Source organism: Chiloscyllium punctatum, chromosome 37 (assembly GCF_047496795.1).
Source record: "Chiloscyllium punctatum isolate Juve2018m chromosome 37, sChiPun1.3, whole genome shotgun sequence".
NCBI classification, from domain to species: domain Eukaryota; kingdom Metazoa; phylum Chordata; class Chondrichthyes; order Orectolobiformes; family Hemiscylliidae; genus Chiloscyllium; species Chiloscyllium punctatum.
The window spans coordinates 61,305,373-61,329,375 of record NC_092775.1 but is presented as its reverse complement, the minus strand read 5'-3'; the positions used below and the strand labels follow the sequence as shown (position 1 = coordinate 61,329,375).

The following is a 24,003-nucleotide window of genomic DNA, read 5'->3' as shown; positions in this document are numbered from 1 at the left end:
TGCTCGGGCTCTGTTGGGTCAAGAGCAATCACTCTCCCCTCCAAAAAAGTAACTCTTGTCCAAGTTTGGTCAAAACTGTGAGCCTGGAGCCAAGTGATCATGAAGGAACCAAAACTGAGCAGGTTATTACTAATTGTAACTTGATAGCACCGTCACTAGCACCTTACTTACTTTGGTGATTGAGAAGAGACTGAGGAGATGATAATTGGCCAGGTTGAATTTGTCCTGCTGTTTTGTGACCATGGTATACCTGGAAATTTTCCACTCAGTTGGCTAAATGGAATTGCTGTATTTGTGCTGGAAGATTAACTGGTACCAGACAAGAATGCTGATTATCATTACAAATGATCAATCCAAAGGGAAGGCAGGGAGAGTCCAAATCAATCCAGGGATGGAGACACAGATAATCTGCAAGAGTGATGAAGGGACATTTGGACAAAGGGAAAGCTATTGATCTACAACAGTGCACAAAGACTGAAATATCTCTTGAAGAAGCCATTGAAAAGCAAGAAAGCTGGACAATTGAGGGAGAAAAAGAAAAAGTACCTTGTCAGAAAAGCAAAATGGCAAACTAATTTATCCCCAAATCGGATCAATCATCCAAGCAATTACGAAAAGGATCCAAGCAGTTGCTCATTCACTGGAAGTTTGAGTAGATTGTAAAGAGTTCTTTCTTCCTCATTTCAGAATAACCAAGTTTGCTGTTTGATTGCCAGTATAGTGCTACTGAGAATTATTATGGACCAGGCCAGACCCCTCAGAATGTTTCAAGAAGGTAGCCCAGAGTCTAACTTTTCTGTTGTTTTAAGCAGATGGATAGTGGATGTACCAGGAGTGATGCAGATGGCCCAAGCACTCTGTTTTAACCAAATCAGAATTTATTTAGACGTGAACAAAAGATAACAGGTTATAGAATAACATAACTATTTGAAACCCCAATCGAGTATTGCAACATAATGATGCTGTTCCAAATACTTGCAACATCCCATAAACACCCCCTGGGCAAAAAACTTAAAATCAAACACAGGTTCTTACAGGAGAGATGTCAGAGAGAGTGAGAGAGGATAAACATGGAGCTGTTTCTTTGGGTCCAGCAGTTTCTCTGGGTTCACCATTTAAACTTGACCAGCTGCAAACAGAACAGTCCTACTGCTGAAACCAAAACAAACGAGAGAAAAGCTGTACTAGGAGAACTGACCATTTCTTTTTCATTGTACAAGTGTTTTTCTTTATTTGAAAGCTTTTCCAAGTAGATTAACCCAGACACATCAGAACCTCTATCTTTACAACCCCTCTGACAAACAAACCTCAGACAACATAACCTTGTTAAAGGAGCAACATCATCACAGAATGTTCATACTTTTAATTTGGATAGATTGTATTCTGCTCTGTGCCTCACACACTGCATTTTTAAAAAAAATAACCACTGGCTTGAAAATATGAATTATTTTTTATTCAGTCATGGGACATGGGAGTGGCTGGCTGGTAGTATTTATTGCCTATCCCTAGTTTTCCTTGAGAAGGTGGTGGGAGCTGTCTTCTTGAACCGTGGATAGACCCCTAATGTTCGTGGGGAAGGAATTCCAGGATTTTGACCCAGCGACAGTGGAGGTACAGTGATATATTTCCAAGGTAGGGTGGTGAATGGCTTGGAGAGGAACTTGCAAGAGGTGGTGTCCCTTGTATCTGCTACCCTTGTCCTTCTCAATTGAAGTGATTGTGGGTTTGGAAAATGCTGGGAATCTTGGAAGGGGAAGCATCATGATGTTGCAGATTGTGCTGGAGTACAATTCTGCTGCTGCTGATGGCTTACAATGCCACATTATTGGCTGTGCTGGGCCGAAGTATTCTAGTATTTCCCTGTCGTGTGGGCAGAGTTTGAGATGAGATAAGGATAAGTTAATGTTGTCTGCAGTATATCAACCAGTGGTACTACAACAAAGAAAACACTGCAATCTTACACAGTCAGTTCAATATTTCTTGTAAATGTACTTCCTCGGCTGATGAGGGAAGCAATCTAGAAGCGCATGTGGATGGTGGTGAACCTATTTTAAATTAGCTTGATGCTTATGGAAAGTCAAGCAGATGGAAGATTAAGAGAGACAACAGGCATCGAGTAGCAACAGTATGTCATGTCAGACAGTTGTCGTTTATAGTGGGGCATCAGCAAGGCAGGTGGCTCTCTTCCAATTGCCTGGCAGTACCTTGCCAAAACCTCTTCGTCATCAGCTCTAATCCTACAATTTTCACTGCGTGGAGGAACAAGCACCAAAGGGGGTGAATGGAAATACCATCACCTTCAAATTCTGCCCCGACTTTGACGTCGATCACAACTTCTTCACTGTTGCTGAGCCAAAGCCCAAACCTCCCTCCTTAACTGTCTTGGGCAATTTGCCTTTATCACTGAGTACAGGAAGTAGGCTCAGCACCATTGTCCCAAGTGCATCTTGGGATAGGTGATAAATGCTGGCCTTGCCATATCCTGAGAGTAAATATTAAATAAATGGCCCAAGTAAATGGATTCCAGTGGAGCATGCAGATCCACATTCCTGCTTATATTTTACAGTCAATGATTTTTTTAAGTGTACTCACAGTTACGCTGCAGACAATCACAGTGATCAGTGATGTAGGGAGAGAGATGCATGTTAACCCAGACACCAGGACGAACTCAATTGTTGTTCAGAATAATGCCATGTATTATTTTGCATGCACTCCTCCCTTCAAGAGAGCCGAAAGCCCCTTGGCAATCTAACAGAGTCAGGGTGAGTTCCCTCAGTACTGAAATGTCAGCCTGGATTACATGTTCAGATATCTGGTGTGAGACTTGAATCCATCACTTTCTGACTCAGTTGTCACTGAACTACCTGTTGAGCTGCAATATGTCCCTCCAATATTGTGCTTTGTAGCTATGTAAATCCCGAGCGTTTGTGTCCACACAGATGGACTTTTTCATATGATGGATTGCGCCTGATGAACAAAATCTGTTTGCTCTCAGTTTACTCACTTTTCCATCTTTTGAATTTCTAATTTGCTGCTCTCAGCTGCTGCCAAATGCCATACAGTCTTCTCAGGCATTTCTACTGGAAACTCTGCAAAAGGAATTTTCCATCTGCACATGTGTGTATTTGCATGTCTAACGCATAATTTAATTAATACTGCACCTGCAGAAGTGTTCAACAACTCGAGCTGAACCCTTCATTCTAACTGCATTTGCAGATTCAATTAGTGGGTCTGTATTAGTGGACAATCAAACAGCATTGTAATGTAAACGCCCAGAGACCTTTGATGTATCGCTCTGAGCTGCTCTGTTCCTGATGACAATTTGATTACCTTCAAAATAAAAGCAAATAAGAATAGTAAGAGAAAACTTCAATACAGCACTGTTCACAAGTTTAAAAGCACTCTGAAACCAGTGAACTGTATTATTGTTGAAAGGTGAAAGCATCATGGCTAATTTAAGCATGGCATGAATCCAAAAGCAACAATTTGTTAATGACCAGATAATCTGGTAAATGTTGTTTCAGAGATAAGTATTGTCAAGGGCATCAGAGCAAACTCTCTTGCTCTTTGTATAGCACCATGAGATATTTCACCGCCATTTGAGAAGACATACTTAGAATGTGCCATGCACCTCTTAACGTAGTGAAGATGAGACTCTGTTGGGAAGATGATGTCACTACTCAGTATCCTATACAAAGGACATCACAGCTGCCCATTACTCAATAGTTCTGATTTGGAGATGCCAGTGTTGGACTGGGGTGTACAAAGTTAAAAATCACACAACACCAGGTTATAGTCCGACACGTTTAATTGGAAGCACACTAGTTTTCAGAGCCACCACCTGATGAATGAGCAGCGCTATGAAAGCTAGTGCTTCCAATTAAACGTGTTGGACTATAACCTGGTGTTGTGTGATTTTTAACTCAATAGTTCAGCATTCCCATGGTACTACACAGATGTACCAGTTTTTATTGTGTTACACTATTTGAAACTTGTGACTTGCATACAAAATAGGAGCAGTCCATCCCTTGAGCCTGTTTGGCCATTTTATAAGGTCCGAGCTGATCTGCTTATGTTTCAATTTTCACTTTCCCATCGATCCCCAAAAATCTCTAATCTATCTCATAGCTTGTATGCTGGTCAGTTCCTACTCTCGAACCTTGACTCTTGACCACCCACAATCCAGTTTGACCCAAATTGCCCACCACCCAAAGCACTCAGCCCAACATTTGACAAACCTCAAAATACAGCATGGTCAGAATTGCAGATTTTGAGAGTCTACCTGTGTCAGAAAAAGCATAATCCCTTTATTTAACTTCCATAACAGATCTCTTTTGCCTGAACACTGAAGACTTTTGGTGCAATAGATTTAATTTGAGTAGTATAGAACAAAAATAAAACTGCAGATGCTGGAGATCTGAAAGAAATAAAATATAAATAGCTGGAGGAACTCGGCAGGTCTGGCAGCATCTGTGATGGGAAAGCCAATTTAAAACTTCCAGTCTAGTGAACCCCTTTTTGAGGTCAAATATCCTCTGGATCGCTTGTTATGATCCCAGAAGCAGTTACATATTGAATAGACTCAATTTCAAAGTTATGAGTTTGAGCAAATTAATCCCTGGATTAGTTCCACTCTTTTTTTTCTTTGTTCAGAGATTTTATTACACACCTCTGGGCAGGTGGGATTTGAACTCAGGCCTCTCCAGTCTCGAGGCAAGGGCACTATCAATGGAGGCAAGAGGGCCTCTGGATTAGTTATATTTTCAAAAGAATTACAGGATTCACCTGTTCTGACCTCATTACAAATGTGCTATTTTGATTGGAATCAAATGTCAAAGGAAATGGAAGAGGTGAGCAATGTCTTTGTGGATGTGAATACCATATGAACATATGTCATGTATGGTGTTTGTGTGTGATGTTTGAGGTGTGTGTGAGTGGGTGTATGTACATTGTTGTGGTTGTTTGTTTGTGGGTGCATGAAGGAGTGTGTGCACTCAGACCTTGAAAAGCAGTACTGTCGTAACCAGTCAAGTCAATCAGGGCTTGGTACCAACTTGTATAATTCCTGAACTGAAACTGCATAAATCCTGTACTCCCACGCTCTTAAACACCTCGACATCCTCCCACCAAACACCCCCACTCCCCGGTGCACAATACACCACTGAGAAATCATTGTAACCCATGAAATTTGACATTAGCCTTCAGGTAAAGATGTGATGATGTGGAGGTGTTCTGACTTTTTTGAAATGCAATTGAAAATTTTTCAATAATCTTCTCTGAATATCACCCAGGACCCATGTCATTACAGCTGTGCGATAAATTGGCATTATCTCTGAGATCTTGGCAAATAGGAGAGTTTAATGAACTATCTTGTTACTGAAGACAAAACTGACCTTTGAACTATTATCTCCCACCCACCCCCTCACCTCAATCCAGGGCACCAAACAGTCCTTCCAGCTAAGACAGAGGTTCACCTGCCTCTCCTTCAATCTTGTTTACTGCATCCGGTGCTTCCAATGTGGTCGTCTTCACATCAGGGAGACTAAACGTAAACTTAGGGAACAGTTTGCGCATCTCAGTGGGCCCGCAGGGGTCGACCAAGCCTCCCAGTCGTCACTGTCCATTTTAATTCCCCTTCCCACTCCCTTTCTGACCTCCTTCATTGCCATAACAAATCAGACTGCAAATTGGAGGAACAACTCCTCATCTTCTGCCTGGGCAGCTTACAGCCCAGAGGACTTAACATTGAATTCTCCAATCTCAAATATCCTCCCTTCCCATCTCCCGACCTCCTTCCCAGCCCTTCCCCCTCCCTTCCATTCTTCTCTTCGACTCTTCTTCCCAGCCACCAACCAGATTTATTGTTCCCATCGCCCAATCAGGTTGTACTGTCTACCTGTCTTCACCAATCCCTAGCTCACCGCCCTAGCCCCCCCACCCCCTTTATCTGCAGCTGCCCTTATACCCACCCCCAGTTCTGAAGAAGGGTTACACCTGAAACAATGACTTCTCCACCTACTGATGCTGCCTGGTTTACTGTGTTCTTCCAGCCTCCTGCTTGTCTACCTTCAGACTATATCAACCTTTTTCCTGTGTGCACTTTCCAAGTTTCATTTAAATCTGGGGGTTGCTGTTCCCTTATTTCATCTACTGATGCATTAAATTGACATATACCACACTTTGCTTCATTGGCCTCATCAGTGGTATCATTTTCATTAATTAATTGGCTGTTTTTGAAGTTCACAAAAGGACAGCTATTTTGGTTTTATGGCAGAAACAGAATATTCCTTGGCAAGTCAGCAGCAGAGAGCAGTTTGTATGGAATTGTCAGCTCGTGGCTTTACAATTAGTGTCCACCTGAAAACAAAGCTATATGTCTAGGATTGAGCAACCTCTCCCCAGTCACACGTTGTCATTGAAGAACTGATGAGATGGTGTCCAAAGGAGCTAGATGTTAACAGATATGAACACTGCTCGAGTTTGGAAAATGCTCTGATCAGTTTTGCTGGCAGCTCATTCCTGTGTCAGATCCCAACATGAAGCTCCTTTGTCATGCTCCTTTATTCTGGCTGTCCTGTTTTTTGTGGGAGTTGTGTCCAAATAGTTTGGTAGAACAGGACCTGAGAGTTGCTGAAAAACGTGTACATTTTTTATTAAATATTTTTGTCTTGTACTCCTCAGACATTCACAAGAAAGTCAATGATACGGGGAATCACATCACTGATTATACATGTGCTGAATGGTTGAGCTATGAACTGTGATTGGTGGAGGTGTTGCCCTGGAGAATGCACCAGTTTGACTGACAGATAACCGTCAGGTTTTGTTTAAATTCTGTTTCCGTGATATTGATTGGACAAGGCATGATCCTGAGGAACAACCCTGAACATGCTAAAAATTACATTGACACCCAATTTTCAGGCCAGTTTTAGCATAAGAAGATTGTCAGTCAGGGTCACAGAGTGGCCATTGTTTTGTTAAGTTTGAACAGGTACAATATAGGTATGTGATTTTTCTCTTTGCACACTCAGAGTTGTTTAGCAAGTGCTGTCCATTTGGAGAATTATGTCTAATATTGAGCACTGTGTTTTACATTTTGCACCATGGCTTAATGTGGTTAACAGTGGCCTGTTGTGAAGAGTAGAAAGAACAAGCTGTTTAGCACAATCAGAAGAAATATGGCCGACTAACCTGGCATCACACCACAATCCTCATAGTCACATACTATAGTACCCTCTTATGTGAGAGGAATAATGTGTATTTGACTTGACAGCTATAGATGTGCCATGAAATACTTGCATGTAGCTGTGAATTCAATAAAACAAACCTATCCTCCACATACTGGAAATATGCAAGTGCGATGAGATTAGGTGTCATTTCATCAAAGACATGTTCCTCTTGGATCCCAACAAAGATGCTTGTGAAACTTAGACACCGTGGGAATTATGTTATAACACCACCCATTTCGGAATACATGTGTCTTTAAAATTTAACTTGACTATGTGTAAGCTAAGGAGATTTAGGGGCGGCACAGTGGCTCAGTATTTAGCACTGCTTCCTTAGCGCCAGGGATCTGGGTTCACTTCCACCCTTGGGTGACTGTCTGTATGGAGCTTGCACATTCTCTTTCTGTCTATGTGGGTTTTCCAGTTTCCTCCCACAATCCAAAGGTGTGCAAGTGAGGTGGATTGGCCATACTAAATTTGCCCATAGTGTCCAGGGACATGCAGGCCAGCTGGGTTAGCTAAGGCAAATGCATGGTTACAGGGGAGTGGGTATGGGTGGGAAGCTCTTTAGAGGGTCAGTGTGGATTTGATGGGCTAAATGGTCTGCTTCCACACTGAAGGGATTCAATGATTCTGTCATCAGTTCAATGAATTCTGATTTGCATAATAATGACAGGATTTAATTATTGGGCTACGTCCTGCACCCAAGTCCTCCTTTGAAATGGGGCAGTCAGACTAGCTTCCTTTCTTTGATAGCTCGGTGCTAAGGATTCTCAATAGCTGTCTACTGCATGCCTACCTCTACTGGAAAATGTAAGTCTGACAATTCCACAGGCTATAAAATTGATCTCATCAGCAAAAGAACAAGTTAGCTCCAAGACGCTTGCTCACTCTGCAAGTTTGTTGCTGAATTAGCTGGTGCATCCAAGATATCCTGCAAGGTACTGGGTATCCTGATCAGATAATTACTTGCTATAAACCAGTCAATGAACAGGCCAAAAGATGCCTCTTTCAGTCCTGCAAAGTACCTATTTCATCTCTTAGTATTTCAAAGCAACAGTTGAAGCTAGCTTTCTTTTTCACATTGTTACTCTGCAACAGTCCTAGTGGTCAACATCACTAACAAGATTGTGCCATTTGCTTATCACACACATTAAGCGGCATTTTGCAAAAACTGGTGGATCATATCAAGCAGCATGTCCCTTCACAACAGGCATAATACCAACCACAGTCAAGATGGGAGTGGTGCTGGAAAAGCACAGCAGGTCAGGCAGCATCCGAGGAGCAGGAAAATCGATGTTTCAGGCAGGAGCCCTTTATCAAGAATGACATCAACCACACCCAGCTAACCAGTGCTGGTCAAACTCAACACAATGCCTAACATTAGATGTGATTTTTTGCAACATTCATTAAATAATCATAAGTGTATTAAGGATTAACACTGAAGAATTGGCACAACACTTAAGCTACATACATGAATACACATGGTTCTATTCTTTACAGACAGGACACATACATGTATTGCAATTGTTACAATATAACAAAACAGGTGACCATCATTCTCTGGTTCATTCTTCCAGGCAATGACTTGACCAATCAAAGTTAACCTGCCTGGTTCAACTTTAACCAAAACAGTTAACTGTTAACCATCACCTAACTGGTACTTTCCCCATGGAAAGACCTGTAGCAATCAGAGTCTACTTTTCAACCATTAAGCACATACTCCCCAAGTAGTGTAAAGGTGTTACTTCCTTTACGTTGGTGATCTTGCAAACGTCCTGATCACAAAGTGAACAACTTTAACAAAATGCTTCCCTTTTCGGCAATACTCAGATTGTATGAATGAATAAGATAGGTTGATTGTCTGCCATTCTGTGACATCAATCTTGGAAATCGATTGTTTTTTAATAAATTTATCTGATATAATGTCACACTTATAAGGCAGTGTCGCTGTTCTGGTCAGTTTCCCAGAAACCATTAAACTCGGCTAAGTTCTTAACCTTTGTGAAGGATTCGTACCATTTAAAAAAATGAAGAAACTACAAAGTTTGACAATTTATCTATTTTCCCCTTCTTTGTGCTTTGTGCAGGAATAATCCGAACTGCTGTAGCTAACCTGGACCGTGAAAAGAAGGACCATTATGTCTTAGTCATTCAGGCCAAGGACATGGCTGGACAGCTGGGTGGACTGTCTGGATCAACTACTGTTACAATCACCATCACCGACATTAATGACAATCCTCCTCGATTCAACCAGAGTAAGCTATCTTCTCTCTCAATGATGATGAAAGGTGTTCTCTTTGTTTAATGATGGTTACAATTACAGGATCTCCAAGATTTCCCTGACACACTTTCCTTTTCCCACGTGATGTAGATGAGTTCACGTAATGATGTTAACTGTGCTTCACCTTTGTATTTTAATACCTCTGCACGGATCTGTCTGGACTGAAGGCTGTTCTGGATCTCAACTGTTGGATGGTTTGTCAGCCTCATGGTTGTGTTGAGCTGGGGATAGGAAGCATGTAGTCCAGGACACCCATGTTGTGGACTGAGTCTTGGTTGAGGAGATTCTCAATCCTTCTAATCAGAGCTGACTGCCTCGCTGTTTCCTGATGAAGGGCTTTTGCCCGAAATGTTGATTTTGCTGCTCCTCAGATGCTGCCTGAACTGCTGTGCTCTTCCAGCACCACTAATCCAGAATCTGGTTTCCAGCATCTGCAGTCATTGTTTTTACCCTGCCTTGCTGTCCTCCACTCCATTCCATTCTTAGCTGCATGTGGGGTGGGTCCTTGGGTGCTTGGGCCATTCATGGTATTGAGTATATTAAAGAATCTATGTGTGTTATCCAGCAAGTTGTTGGTTTTCTCATGTTCCTTCTGCCACCATCTTTAGATCATGAATTTCTTTGTTCAGCCCCAGCCTTCACTTGCCTGTGGAGTGAATTTCTAGCCCTCAACTGCACAGATTAAGAACTTGGTGTGCTTATGATTTAGTAGCTTCTGGATATCCTGGTCATTCTCATTAAACCAATCTTGATGTTTCCTTTTGGAGGAATCTCGATTCCCCAGGCAGGTACTGCTTACGATGGATTTAAAGACAGACCAGTGGGATATTTTGTGGCCCTTGAATGTTGGGTGTTGCCAGGTTACCTGTGAGGTACTCTCCAAGTAGGTCCTAGAGTCCATCAAAATTGAATTTCTTGCATCAGTGCCTGCCCTAGCATTGCCAATTCTGGGCCAGGCAGCCCAGGTGCCGGCTGGTCCTACAGTTATCACCTCTTGTCACGGTGCTGGTGATGTGGACATCCTTGTGGTCCCTCATTTGGACAATGACGTAATTAATGCAGGTACCAATGTCTGGAAGCCAGGTGTTACCATGAGGTCTCCGATTTGCTTGTCTGGTGAAATAGGTGTTTATCGGGACCAGCCCACACTCTTGGCATTTTGTCAGGGGGTGCACTCTGTTCTTGATTGCCTTCCCAATTATTTTCCTGGCAGTCAAAGCTACCCGGAAGTTTGTGTTCCTCTCAACTCTGGGATTGAAATCACAAAGGAGAATCAACTTGTCTCCCTTTGGAACTCAAGACTGTTGCTGAAGAAGGCTTTTAGTGTTGGGGCTTACACAGTGGTGGGGATAGTGAGGTCTGCAGATGCTGGAAATCAGAGTTGAGAGTGTGTTGCTGGAAAAGCACAGCAGGTCAGGCAGCATCAGAATTTCTTCCTGATGAAGGGTCCTGGCCCGAAATATTGATTTTCCTGTTCCTCGGATGTTACCTGACCTGCTGTGCTTTTCCAGCAACACACTCTCAACGCATACATAGTGGTGCCGAAGATGAACTGCTTCTGCATCGAGGTAGACTGGAGGGTCTTGAGGCATCCATTTGACCCTCAGTGGGGCTCAATGAGATAGTCAACCAGTTCACGTTTTCTGAGACAAACCCAAATTCATGGATTTGATATTCTTCCTCCAAATTGTCCTTCAGAAGACGGTATATCCATCACCTTGTCCTTTGAGCTGACCACCTCCTACCAGCTGTGTCCCATGGAGGGGTGAGTGCCACAGTGCTAGTGTTCCCTAGCTGTGGTAGAGGTGTGATGTCCATCACTGCTGGGGTTACCTTTGAGATCTCAATGCTGCAGGCCCTAGGCTTCATATTTAGATGGTGGAATATCCCTAAACATGGAATCTTTTAAAGTGGGATGGTCGTTGCATGTTGACCTGATGCAGCAAAGTCATTATCTAATGTGAGGGATAGCTAAGACAACTGGAGACCAGGCACCAGTGGGGATTGACATGTATGTACATATTGTTGCCGCATCTTGTCCCCACCCTACCCTGTCCTATCCTCAGAGCTGGTAGTCCTGCTTGCTTGTGGGTCTACGCCAAAACAATGAGCATGGTCCACATTGATCCACTGTGTAACATGAGCAAAGACCCATTGCTGTCATAGTGCCATTGGTCAACCTCTGAGCCTCCCCATCCCATCCACTCCCTGTCCCTGCCCTGCCCGTTATATTAACCAGCCCTGGGCTGCCTGTCTTCTTACAGTTTTACACTCAGCCGATCTCCTACGATGTTACTGTTTGTTGTGGCTCTTGGTGGGAATGCATTCTGCCCTCCAGGTGGTGTAGTCACTACCTCTATACTGCACTTATCACCCTTACAGGTCTTTTTCTTTGCCACTACCTCTCTGTTCCTGGTATTGTGTTGCTGCTGCTGTCAGCCAAAGTGTGGGCCTCACTCTTTGTCCCTGCCAGCTCTCTGTAAGCATTTTATAATTCCATTTGTGACAGAACTGCAATTCAAATTCTGACTGAGTTTTAATGCCACCTCACGATGACTGGTTTAAAAAATGGATATGGAACACTTTTAATGTGGGGGTTTGTCCTGTGGTTGAGACTGAAGTGCACTGTTGGGATAAAATAGAGGAGGAACCTTTACATTATTTCAAACCACGCTGTACATGATCTGAATTTCCATGATTTATGTTTAACTGCTTCTAAGCAAAACAACATTTAAAAGAACATATTTGTTTTATGTAATTCGTTTCACTTCCAACAGTGGCTTGCACAAGGTGATGATCAACATAACATCTCTACTACCATGCTGTTCTGTCGAACGCAAATGTGAGCAATTCAAGCTTATATTTGCAAGAACCTGTGCTTATCGGAGCTCAGAGCAACATTCACCTCTACTGTGTAATGCGCTGTTATCAGGCAGAATACTGACACACTCCTATACACACGCTGTGAGACCTCCTCTCATACATGAACACACTGTTGACTACTATCCTATAGACACTAGGAACCCCACTCCTGTACACTTGTTTTGAAACCAATTCCTATACAAACATTAAAGTCCCACTCTCCTACCCGTGCTGTGTACCCCACACCCCTACTCGCGCCGTGTACCCCAATCCCATACCTGTGCCGTATACCCCACTTTCGTAACCGTGCCATGTACCCCAATCCTCTACCCGTGCAGTACATCCCACTCCAGTACCCGTGCCCTGTACCCCACGCCCGTACCCATGCTGTGTAACCCACTCTCGTAGCTGAGCCGTGTACCCCATTCCTATAATTGTGCTGTGTAGACCACCCTTGTATCACGCCGTGTACCCCAATCCTGTACCTGTGCTGTGTAGCCCACTACCCTTCCCGTGCTCTGTATCACATTCCCATACCTGTGCTGTATAGCCCACTACCCAACCTGTGCTGTGTACCCCACTCCCATACCTGCACTGTGTAGCCCAATCCCCTACCCGCGCTGTGTACCCCACTCCCCTACCCGCGCTATGTACCCCACTCCCGTACCCGTGGTATGTAACCCAATCCCCTACCCATGCTGTGCAGCCCACTCCCCTACCTGCGCTGAGTACCCCACTCCCCTACGCACGCTGTGTACCCCACTCCCATACCCATGTCGTGTGTACCCCACTCCCGTACCCATGTTGTGTACCCCATTCCCCTACCCACACTGTATACCCCAATCCCCTACCCGCGTGATGTACCCCACACCCCTACTCGTGCTGTGTACCCCAATCCCATACCTGTGCCGTGTATCCCACTCTCGTAACTGTGCCATGTACCCCAATCCTCTACCTGTGCAGTACACCCCACTCCAGTACCCGTGCCCTGTACCCCACGCCCGTACCCATGCTGTGTAACCCACTCTCGTACCCGAGCTGTGTACCCCACTCCTATAATTGTGCTGTGTACCCCACCCTTGTACCGCGCTATGTACCCCAATCCCATACCTGCGCTGTGTAGCCCACTCCCATACTCGTGCTGCGTACCCACGCTATGTACCCCATTCCCCTACCCGTGCTGTGTACCCCACTCCCATACCCGTGCTGTGTGTACCCCACTCCCGTACCCACGTTGTGTACCCCACGCCTCTACCCACACTGTATACCCCACTCCCCTACCTGCGCGGTGTACCCCACACCCCTACTCATGCCGTGTACCCCAATCCCATACCTGTGCCGTGTACCCCACTCTCGTAACTGTGCCATGTACCCCAATCCTCTACCTGTGCAGTACACCCCACCCCAGTACCTTAGCCCTGTTCCCCACGCCCGTACCCATGCTGTGTAACCCACTCTCGTAGCCGAGCCCGTATACCCCATTCCTATAATTGTGCTGTGTACCCCACCCTTGTACCGCGCCGTGTACCTCAATCCTGTACCTGCGCTTTGTAGCCCACTCCCATACTCGTACTGTGTACCCACGCTGTGTACCCCACTCCCCTACCTGTGCTGTGTACCCCACTCCCCTACCCATGCTGTGTAGCCTACTCCCCTACCCACTCCTGTACCCCATGCTGTGTACCCCACTCTCCAGCTGTGCTGTGTTCCCCACTCCTCTAACCATGCTGTGTACACCACTCCTGTACCGACGCTGTGTAGCCCACTCTCCTACCCACGCTGTGTACCCCACTCCTGTACCCCGTCCTGTGTACCCCACTCTCCAGCCGTGCTGTGTTCCCCACTCCTCTAACCGTGCTGTGTACACCACTCCTGTGCCCGTGCTGTGTACCCCACTCCCCTACCCATGCTGTGTAGCCTACTCCCCTACCCACTCCTGTACCCCGTCCTGTGTACCCCACTCTCCAGCCGTGCTGTGTTCCCCACTCCTCTAACCGTGCTGTGTACACCACTCCTGTGCCCGTGCTGTGTACCCCACTCCCCTACCCATGCTGTGTAGCCTACTCCCCTACCCACTCCTGTACCCCGTCCTGTGTACCCCACTCTCCAGCCGTGCTGTGTTCCCCACTCCTCTAACCGTGCTGTGTACACCACTCCTGTGCCCGTGCTGTGTACCCCACTCCCCTACCCACGCTGTATACCCCACTCCCGTACCAATGTTGTGTAGCCCACTCCCCCGCCCATGCTGTTACCCCACTCCCATACTCCTGCTGTGTACCCCACTCCCCTACCCGCACAGTGCACCCCACTCCTGTACCCGTGATGTGTACCCCACTCCCATACTCACACTGTATACTCCACTCCCGTGCCTGTGCCATGTACCCCACCCCCCTACCCGCACTATGTGTGCACCCCACACCAGCACCCACGCTGTATACCCCACTCCCCTACCTGCACTGTGCACCCCGCTCCCATACCCGTGATGTGTACCCCACTCCCCTACCAGTGTTGTGTGTACCCCACACCCGCACTCACGCTGTGTACCCCACTCCACTACCCGCGCAGTGTACCCCAATCCCGTAACCGTGCCGTGTACCCCAATCCCGTAACCGTGCCGTGTACCCCAATCCCGTAACCGTGCCGTGTACCCCAATCCCGTAACCGTGCCGTGTACCCCAATCCCGTAACCGTGCCGTGTACCCCAATCCCGTAACCGTGCCGTGTACCCCAATCCCGTAACCGTGCCGTGTACCCCAATCCCGTAACCGTGCCGTGTACCCCAATCCCGTACCTGCGCTGTGTACCCAAATCCCGTACTGCCACTGTGTACCCCACACCCGTAACTGTGCTGTGTACCTCACTGCCATACCAGCCCTGTGTACCTCAATCCTGTAACCATACCATGTACTCCAATCCAGTAACTATGTGATGTACCCCGCTGCCGTACCTGCACCTTGTACCCCAATCCCGTAACCATGCCATGTACCCCACTCCCATATCCACACCGTGTACCGCAGTCCAATAACTATGCTATGTACCCCAATTCCATATCCGCGCCATGTGCTGCAATCCAATAACTGTGTTGTGTACCCCACTGTCATACCCGCGCTGTGTATCCCACTCCAATACCCACTCCGTACCCGCGCTGTGTACCCCACTCCAATACCCACGCCATGTACCCCACTCACGTACCCGCGCCGTGTACCTCAATCCCATAACCGTGCCGTGTACCCCACTGCCATACCTGCACTGTGTACCCAACCCTTGTACCCGCGCCATGTACCCCAATCCTGTACCCGCACCGTGTATACCAATCCCATACCTGCGCCATGTAGCCCAATCCCATAGCCGCGCCGTGCACCCCATTGTCGTACCCGTGCTGTGTAACCCACCCCTGTACCTGCTCTGTGTACTCCACTCCAGTATCCGCACCGTGTATACCAATCCTATACCTGCTCCATGTACCCCAATCCAATAGCCGCGCTGTATACCCCATTGTCGTACCCGTGCTGTGTAACCCACTCAAGTATCCTTGCTGTGTGCCCCACTCCCCTATCCATCTTGTGTACCCCACCCTTGTACCCATGCTGTGTACCCTGCTGCTGTACCGCTGCTGTGTACCCCATTCCCCTATCTGTGCTGCGTACCCCACTCCTGTACCTGCGCTCTGTACCCCACTTCTGTACACACAAGTGTCATTCCTGAATACTCACTTCTGTGAAGCCCATGACCATGCACATCAAGAAGCAACTTCTACCTTTCTTGACAACCCCACTGCAAAAGTCATTGTTAATCCCATTTCTACATACGCAGTCGCATGTACTGTCGACACTGCTCCAAATATACCATTTCAGTGAGAGACTCTGATAATTGCGATGTTGTGACTTCCTTTTGGCCAAACCCATCTGTATTGGTCATTATATCCCACTGGTATTTCCTCACCGTCTGGTTGCCTGCTCTAAGCCCTGCAGCAATCCTTTCTATTCCTCTTTCTCTCATGTACTCATCTGCTTTCCTGTTGGATGTAAACACCTGATTTGCTTCAATCATTTGCCGTGGTAACAAGTTACACATCTTAATCACACTAAAGCTGAAAATAAACTTCAGGCAAGATTTCAACTAATGACCTTCTGACCCCACTTTGAGAAAACTACCTCCTGGTTACTGAAGTTTCCACCTCCCACTGATATGGAATTGAAAAAATTATCCAGGGAGAACAACAAAGCCTCTGAAGAAACAGGATAGTTTATTGCAATTACATAAAATAAGTGTGTTCTTTTAAATGATTTTTTACTGAGCAAAATGTTTGACATAAATCATAGAAATTCAGATCCTCTACTTTATCCCAACAGTGCACCTCAGTCTCAACCACATGACAAACCCCACAGTAAAAGTGTTCCGTATCCATTTCTTATACAACTTAGTTCTGGATGAAATTATAACTCAGTCAGAATTAGTAATGTCATCACACTAAGCACAATTAGACTTCTCTTCCTGGATTTACCTATCTTGTGCTTAACTGCTCCCACATGTATGCTAATTTTCCTGCTATGGTTTTCTCTAGATAATTTGCCACCCTATCCTCCTCGTAAATTGGTCAACAGTATCCCTGAAATTCTAAATCCAGATTCTGTATGCACAATTTGAACAGGAATACCTGCAGCAAACTCCCAATGTACTTAATACTTCTCCCTAGCCACTGTGTGGGCTTTGTGCTTCCTCTCTGCTTGCCCTCCTGCCATCTTTCTGTCCATGTTGCCACAGTGTCTTTCGTGCCATGTATCACAACGCTGTACATGTATCATATGCATGTTGGAGATTCTTATAAACCAGGTATTTCTTCAAAATCATCTCTAAAGTTGGTTAAGTATGATCACTCCGTGAGAATCCTACACTGGCCCTAATTGACTTCTTTCCACAAGAGTAGAAGGTAAGCATTCTGACTCCAAACTCCTGGAGTGTTTGTCAATGTGGACTCTCTAGACTGTGCCTTTCCATATGATTTTCCTGGTGTTACTTACAATAAAAGTAGAATCTTTGATTTTTCACTTGAGCTTTTCAGAAATTATTTGAACACATGCTACAAAAAATTGAAATAAACTATCCTGTTTGTTCTCTCTGGATAATTATTATTGATTTCCATACAACTGGGAGTTGACAAATCTTCACTTCCCGGAAGATGGTTTTCTCAAAGCTGGGTAGAAAGACCATCATAGAGTCAGAGTGTCATACAGCACGCAAATAAACCCTTTGTCCAACCAGTCCATGCTGAGCCTAATCCCAAACTAAATTAGTCCCACCTGCCTGGTCCTCCAAACCTATATATCCCTCCAAACCTTTCCTGTTCATGAACTTATCCAAACGTCTTTTAAACTTTGTAATTCTGCCCGCCCACCAATTCCACAGAAAGTTTACTCCACACGCAAACCACCCTCTGTCGAACAAAAATTGCCCCTCATGTCTTTTTTTAAAATCTGTCTCCTCTCACCTGTGTCCCCTAGTCTTGAAATCCCCCATCCGAGGGAAAAGGCACCTATCATTGACCCTATATATACCCCTCATGATTTTATATACCTCTATAAGGTCACCTCTCCACCTCCTATGCTCCAGGGGAAAAAGTTCCCAGCCTGTCCATCCTTTCTTCCTAACTCAAATCTTCCATAGCCAGCTACATCGTGGTAAATCTCTTCTGAACCCTGTACAGCTTAATAATATCTTTCAGTTGAAACTTTTCCTGAAGTTCATTTTCAAGCTTTCTTGAAGGTTCCATTGTGTGCTGATGTGTGATTCCATTGTTCCTGGTAACAATCCAGGAATTCATCCATGTGCCATCTGTTGTGCTTGACCCACGACATTGGGTGGCACTTTGAAATTGGTGCAGTGCCAGGCAGTGGAATCACCCTTAGGGAGCAGTTAATAAGAAGTCTATAATTTATTGTGTATATTTTCAAAAATTTACAGTGTCATTTAGGAACTATTACCTAATTCTTGCTCATTTATTTCTGACCTTAAAAAAACCCAGATTCAATTTCATTGAATTCACTGTTGGAACTAAATATTGTCAACCTATAATATATTGGTCTATGATAGAAGACAGTCTATTAGGTAAGGTAATGAAACAAGATGCAAAATACATCTGTAATGGGAAAGAACATGAATGTTAATGGAGAAGTACTTCACCGTTGAGATTCTTGAAATGTTCCTTCACAAAACCAGGATCAGAATTCACATCCTGTCATGGCTCTTTGTATGAATTCCACTGTTTTGTTAAACTTATTTAGAACCTTTGGACCATCGATAATTGGATTGGAATTATTTACATGTCTTTTGAGTTGTGGGAGCTGCAGTAAGTTGGACATGGGCACTTCAACTACCACCAATTTTTATAAATGCAATATAGAAAGCATCCTATCTAGATGCATCACAGCTTGGATTGGCAACTGCCCCTCCCAAGGCTGCAAGGAACTACAACAGAGATGTGAGCACAGCCCAATCCAACACACAAACCAGGCTTTCATCTGTTGTGAAACTTGAAAGGGTTTATAAAAGATTGACAAAGATGCTGCTGGGATTGGAGGGTTTGAGCTAAAGGGAGAGACTGAATATGCTGGGGCAATTTTCCCTGGAGTGTCAGAGGCTGAGGGGGGACTTTATAGAGGTACATAAAATCATGAGGGACATGGATAGAGTGAATAGTGACACTCTTTCTCCCAAGGTAGGGATGCCCAAAACTAGAGGGCATAGGCTTAAGATGAGAGGGGAAAGATTTAAAAGGCACGTGAGGGGCAACATTTTCACCCAGAGGGAGGTACACCTATGGAACGAGCTGTCAGAGGAAGTGGTTGAGGCTGGTACAATTGCAAAATTTAAAAGGCATCTGGTGGGTAGCAATAGGAAGGGGTTAGAGGGATGTGGGCCAAGTGCCAGCAAATGGAGCTAGATCTGTTTAGGATATCTGGTTGGCATGAAGGAATTGGACAAAAGGGTCTGTTTCTGTGCTGTACAAATCTATGACTCTATATTTTCTGGCTTTTTATTTGCAAAGAAGTGTTATTGATTTTAGTTTGGGAGAAGGATGCTGACAGAGCACCCTTTCAGCTCACGGTGTGTGAACGCATGAAGGGGAAGGGGGTGAAATCTCAGCTGATGCCTCATTGGATGGGTAAAATGCTAGAATCGCTCCATTTCTTTTGCAGAGCTGTACCAGCTGAGTATGCCTGAGTCAGCAGCTGTTGGAACAACAGTGGGGAGGGTGAAGGCTGAAGATGTCGATTTAGGCCTAAACTCAGAAATGACCTACACCTTGAAAGAGGAAGACGGTTCTGATCGGTTCAGCGTTATCACGGACACGGAGGCACAAGAAGGGGTTATCATCTTGAGAAAGGTAAGAGCTCCCTGCCCAGAGCCCTGGAGCTCTCTCTAACCTGAGGACTGATCTGATTCCATAATGAGCCTTGGTTAGCGAGTGAGTCACAGGATATTTGCTGAGATTTCCCTTTGACTTTACAGGTTGGAAATAATTCCAATCACAGTGTGTTCAACTCACCATGTTAGCTCATGAACCTCTGTGAGCTCAATATTGAAAAAATTAGAAATAATAACTGAGCATGTATCATAAATGCGTGTATGCACTTTGGAGAAAAGATTTACATAATCACTCCAGTGTAGGTTGAAGCAAGTTATGTGTTATTTTGTGGTAAAGAGACATTCAAAGCAGACACCATGCTGTTCAGGTAATTACGCTGTAATGGTCTAGAGTAAAAAGAAAAAGGTTTCAGATGGACATGAACACCTGAATGTGTCAGGAGTCGAGAGTGTGGTGCTGGAAAAGCACAACAGGTCAGGCAGCATCCGAGGAGCAGGCGAATCGAGGTTTCGGGCATAAGCCTTTCATCAGGAATGAGGCTTGTGGGCTGGGGGGACAGGGGGGGTGGGGGTGGCTAAGAAATAACTGGGAGTGGGGTGGAATTGCAGGGAAGGTAACTAAGAATGCGAGAGGTAGATGAGGGTGAGGGAGATGGTGATAGGTCGGAGAGGAGGGTGGAGCGGATAGATGGGAAAGGTGATAGACAAGTTAGGAGGTTGGTGCTGAGTTGGAGGCTTGGGACTGGGATAATGTGGGGGGAGGGGAAATGAGGAAACTGTTGAAATCCACATTGATCCCATGTGGTTGCAGGATCCCAAGGTGGAAGATGAGGTGTTCTTCCTCCAGGTGTCGAGTGGTGATGGAAGAGGCCCAGGACCACCTCGATGGAGTGGGAGGGAGAGTTGAAGTGTTCAGCCACAGGGCGGTGGGGTTGGTGGGTGGGGTGTCCCAGAGTTGTTCTCTGAAATGATTTCCAAATGGGCGTCCCGTCACCCCCAATGTAGCGGAGACCACATCGGGTGCAATGGATACAGTAGATTAAGTTGGTATACAGGAAAATTTCTGTTGGATGTGGAAGGATCCTTTGGGGTCTTGGATGGAGATGAGGGGACTGATGTGTGCATAGCTTTTGCCCTTCTTGAGGTGGCAGAGGAAGGTGCTGGGAGTGAGGTGTGGGCGGGTGGGGGGGGATGGGTGTGGATCTAACAAGGGAGACACAGCTGGAATGGTCTTTCCGGAACACTGATAGGGGTGGGGAGAGTAAAATACATCTGCTGGTGGTGTGTAGGGAGTGCCAGACAAAATAAAGATACACTCTGACAAGTTTCCACTGTCTGGCTGGTAGTATGCCTATAATATAGCTGTCAATTAGTCAGAACAATCACTGTCTGTCAACACTCCACAACAGACCCTGACAGGACGTGTGGAGCCTATGGAAACCATAGCTTGAAAGGTACCTTTCTGCTCCTAAGTATCTTCCAATTACCACATATATCCTTCCCCACATTCCCCGCTCCTCCTATCCCCCCACCCCACCTCACCCTGGAGGGAATAGACTACATTTTTTTTGAGTGAATCATTGCTATCTGCTTCCAAGGTCTGCACAGGAAGCCAATGCCTTTGGTGGATGATATCCCTGTTGAATTCCACACATGTGAATTGCAAATTTATCCCCATCCCATTTTGACTCGGAGAAATTCCTACATTTAAAGATTCATGAACCAGACAAGGTAGCCACTTACTGCTGTTTTCTTTGGCTTGTTTTCCCTGGAACGGGTCACTTCCCTGAAGTCAGATGCTTGTAGCTCTTGGGGTATCTCTCTCCATCAAGCATGACTCACTCGGAGTTTCTCTTGGCCTTACATCCTGCCGTAGGTGTCTTGGAAGGAGTTACAGACTGACAATCAAATTTTTTGCCATGTTACGAACTAACCCCCCCCCCCATGGCCAATACGTCCTGAAACAAGACTTGAACCCAGAACTTAGCTCAGAAGCAGGAATGCTAGGCCATGATAACAAGCACCCTCCCATGAATGAGGAAGGTGGGCCTGTGGTTTTATTACTTTGGTCCAGTTGACACAATCCATCATCACTGAGTACCTTTAGAATACTAAAACAGCCATAATCTTCCTGAAATTGAATACTGCAATGCACAGATCACAAATAATCTGTTAGGTCAGCTTGTCTGAACGACACATATACTTTCCCATTTATCATCTCCCACTTCATCTAACTTATCTCAGCATTTCTACTCCCTCTTCAATCAACGACTCATCTGGCATCCTTTCTTAAGTATCAGAGTGATTTCCAACAGCCACTTTGTGTTGTTCCAGCTCTGGCTGCAGTTGGATTTCCTCCACCATGTTCTGACAGTATTGGGAAAATGCTAACATTGTGAAACCAAAAGGTTTTCAGTATCACTAGGAATATGTTCAAATTGTCTCGAAATGTTGATCACTGATGAAACAAATCAACAGAGGCCCCAATGGAGCACAGAGAGAGCGCAAGGGTCAACTTCAGAAAGAAATGAGGAGAGTAACGAGGAGACATTAGAAACACTGGCAGGTAAAATTAGGAAGAATCCCTCCAGATCATTCTGTAAGCGTATCAAGGGGAAGTGGGTAACCAGGGAAAGAGTAGTTTTCATTCCGCACCATGGGGGCCATCTACATATGGAACCAAAGAATGTTGGTAGTGAGTTAAATAAATATAACACATCTGTCTTCCATTGGAGAAGGAGCACACAAGTAGATTTTAAAAAAAATTTTATCCACAGGATGAGGGCATCGCTAGCCAGGCCAGCATTTATTGTCCATCCCTAATTGTCCAGAAGGCAGTTAAGAGTCAACTACATTGCTGTGGGTCTGGAGTCATATATAGGATAGATCAGGTGAGGATGACAGTTTCCTTCACTAAAGTGAACCAGAACCACTCTATTCTCATGGCCATCTAGGGTATTCTATGGTGGAATTGGTCCTCCTGGGAGCACATGCAAGAGTGGCAGAGGAATTGGGAATAAGGAATAGCGCTTTTACAGGACTCTGGGTGGAAGAGGTGTAGTCCGGGTAGTTGTGGCAGTTGGTGGATTGGCAGAGGAGTTGGGAGTTCCTGCCTCCATAAAAATGTTATCCCTTATTCCCAATTCAACCGCCTCTGCCACATCTGCTTCCAGGAGGACAAATTCCACCATAGAACATCCCAGATGGTCTCCTTCTTCAAAGACCACAAATTCCCTTCCCACGTGGTCGACGATGCCCTCCAGCACATCTCATCCACTTCCCACACCTCTGCCCTCACACCCCATCCCTCCAATTGCAACAAGGACAGGACCTCCCTGGTCCTCACCTTCCACCCCACAAACCTCCATATACATCACATCATCCTCCGCTATTTCCGCCATCTACAAACAGACCCCACCACCAGGGATATCGTTCCCTCCCCACCCCTAGCTGTGTTTCGGAGAGACCATTTCCTCTGCAACTCCCTTATCAGGTCCATTCCCCCCCCACCAACCCACCCTCCCCTCCCGGCACCTTCCCCTGCCACGGCAAGAAGTGCAAAATGTGCACCCACACCTACCCCCTCACCTCTGTCCAAAGCCCCAAAGGATCCTTCCACATCTGAAAGAGATTTACCTGTACTTCCTCACATCACCTATTGTGTCCGTTGCAACCAATGTATTCTCCTCCACATTGGGGAGACAGGCCACCTACTTGTGAATCACCCACGCCAACCAATGCCACCGCCCCATGGCTGAACACTACAACTCCCCCTCCCACTCCACCAAGAATATGCATGTCCTGGGCCTCCTCCATCATCAAACCCTAACTACCTGATGCCTGGAAGAAGAATGCCTTATCTTCCACCTTGGGACCCTCCAAGCACACAGTACCAAAGTGGATTTCACCAGTTTCCCGATTTCACCAGTTTCCCAATTTCTCCACCCTCCCCTTATCCTACTCCCAAACCTCCAACTTGGCACCGCCCTCTTGAATGGTCCTACCTGTCCATCTTCCTTCCCACCGATCTGATTCACCCTCCTCTCCGATCTATCACTTTCACTCCCACTTTCATCTACTTGTTGCATTCCCAGCTTCCTTCCTCCCAGCCTCAGCCCCTCCCTCCTACTCCACTTATCTTTCAGCCCCCTTGGACGACAAGTCGCACTCCTGATGAAAGGCTTATGTCCGAAACGTCAATTCTCCTGCTCCTCAGATGCTGCCTGTTTGGAAATATACTAGTGAGCAAACAAAGGTTCATCCCATATT

General features: G+C 45.7%; 1 protein-coding gene across 1 annotated transcript in view; it reads left to right on the top strand.

Moving 5' to 3' along the window:
* The window catches only part of LOC140463157 (cadherin-22-like), an 852,306-nt gene that overhangs the window by 499,138 nt on the left and 329,165 nt on the right, over positions 1-24,003 (top strand). The window contains exons 5-6 of the mRNA XM_072556924.1: positions 9,314-9,481; positions 19,566-19,753. Of these exons, the coding sequence (XP_072413025.1) occupies positions 9,314-9,481; positions 19,566-19,753 (356 nt within the window). The remainder of the gene's footprint in view (positions 1-9,313; positions 9,482-19,565; positions 19,754-24,003) is intronic.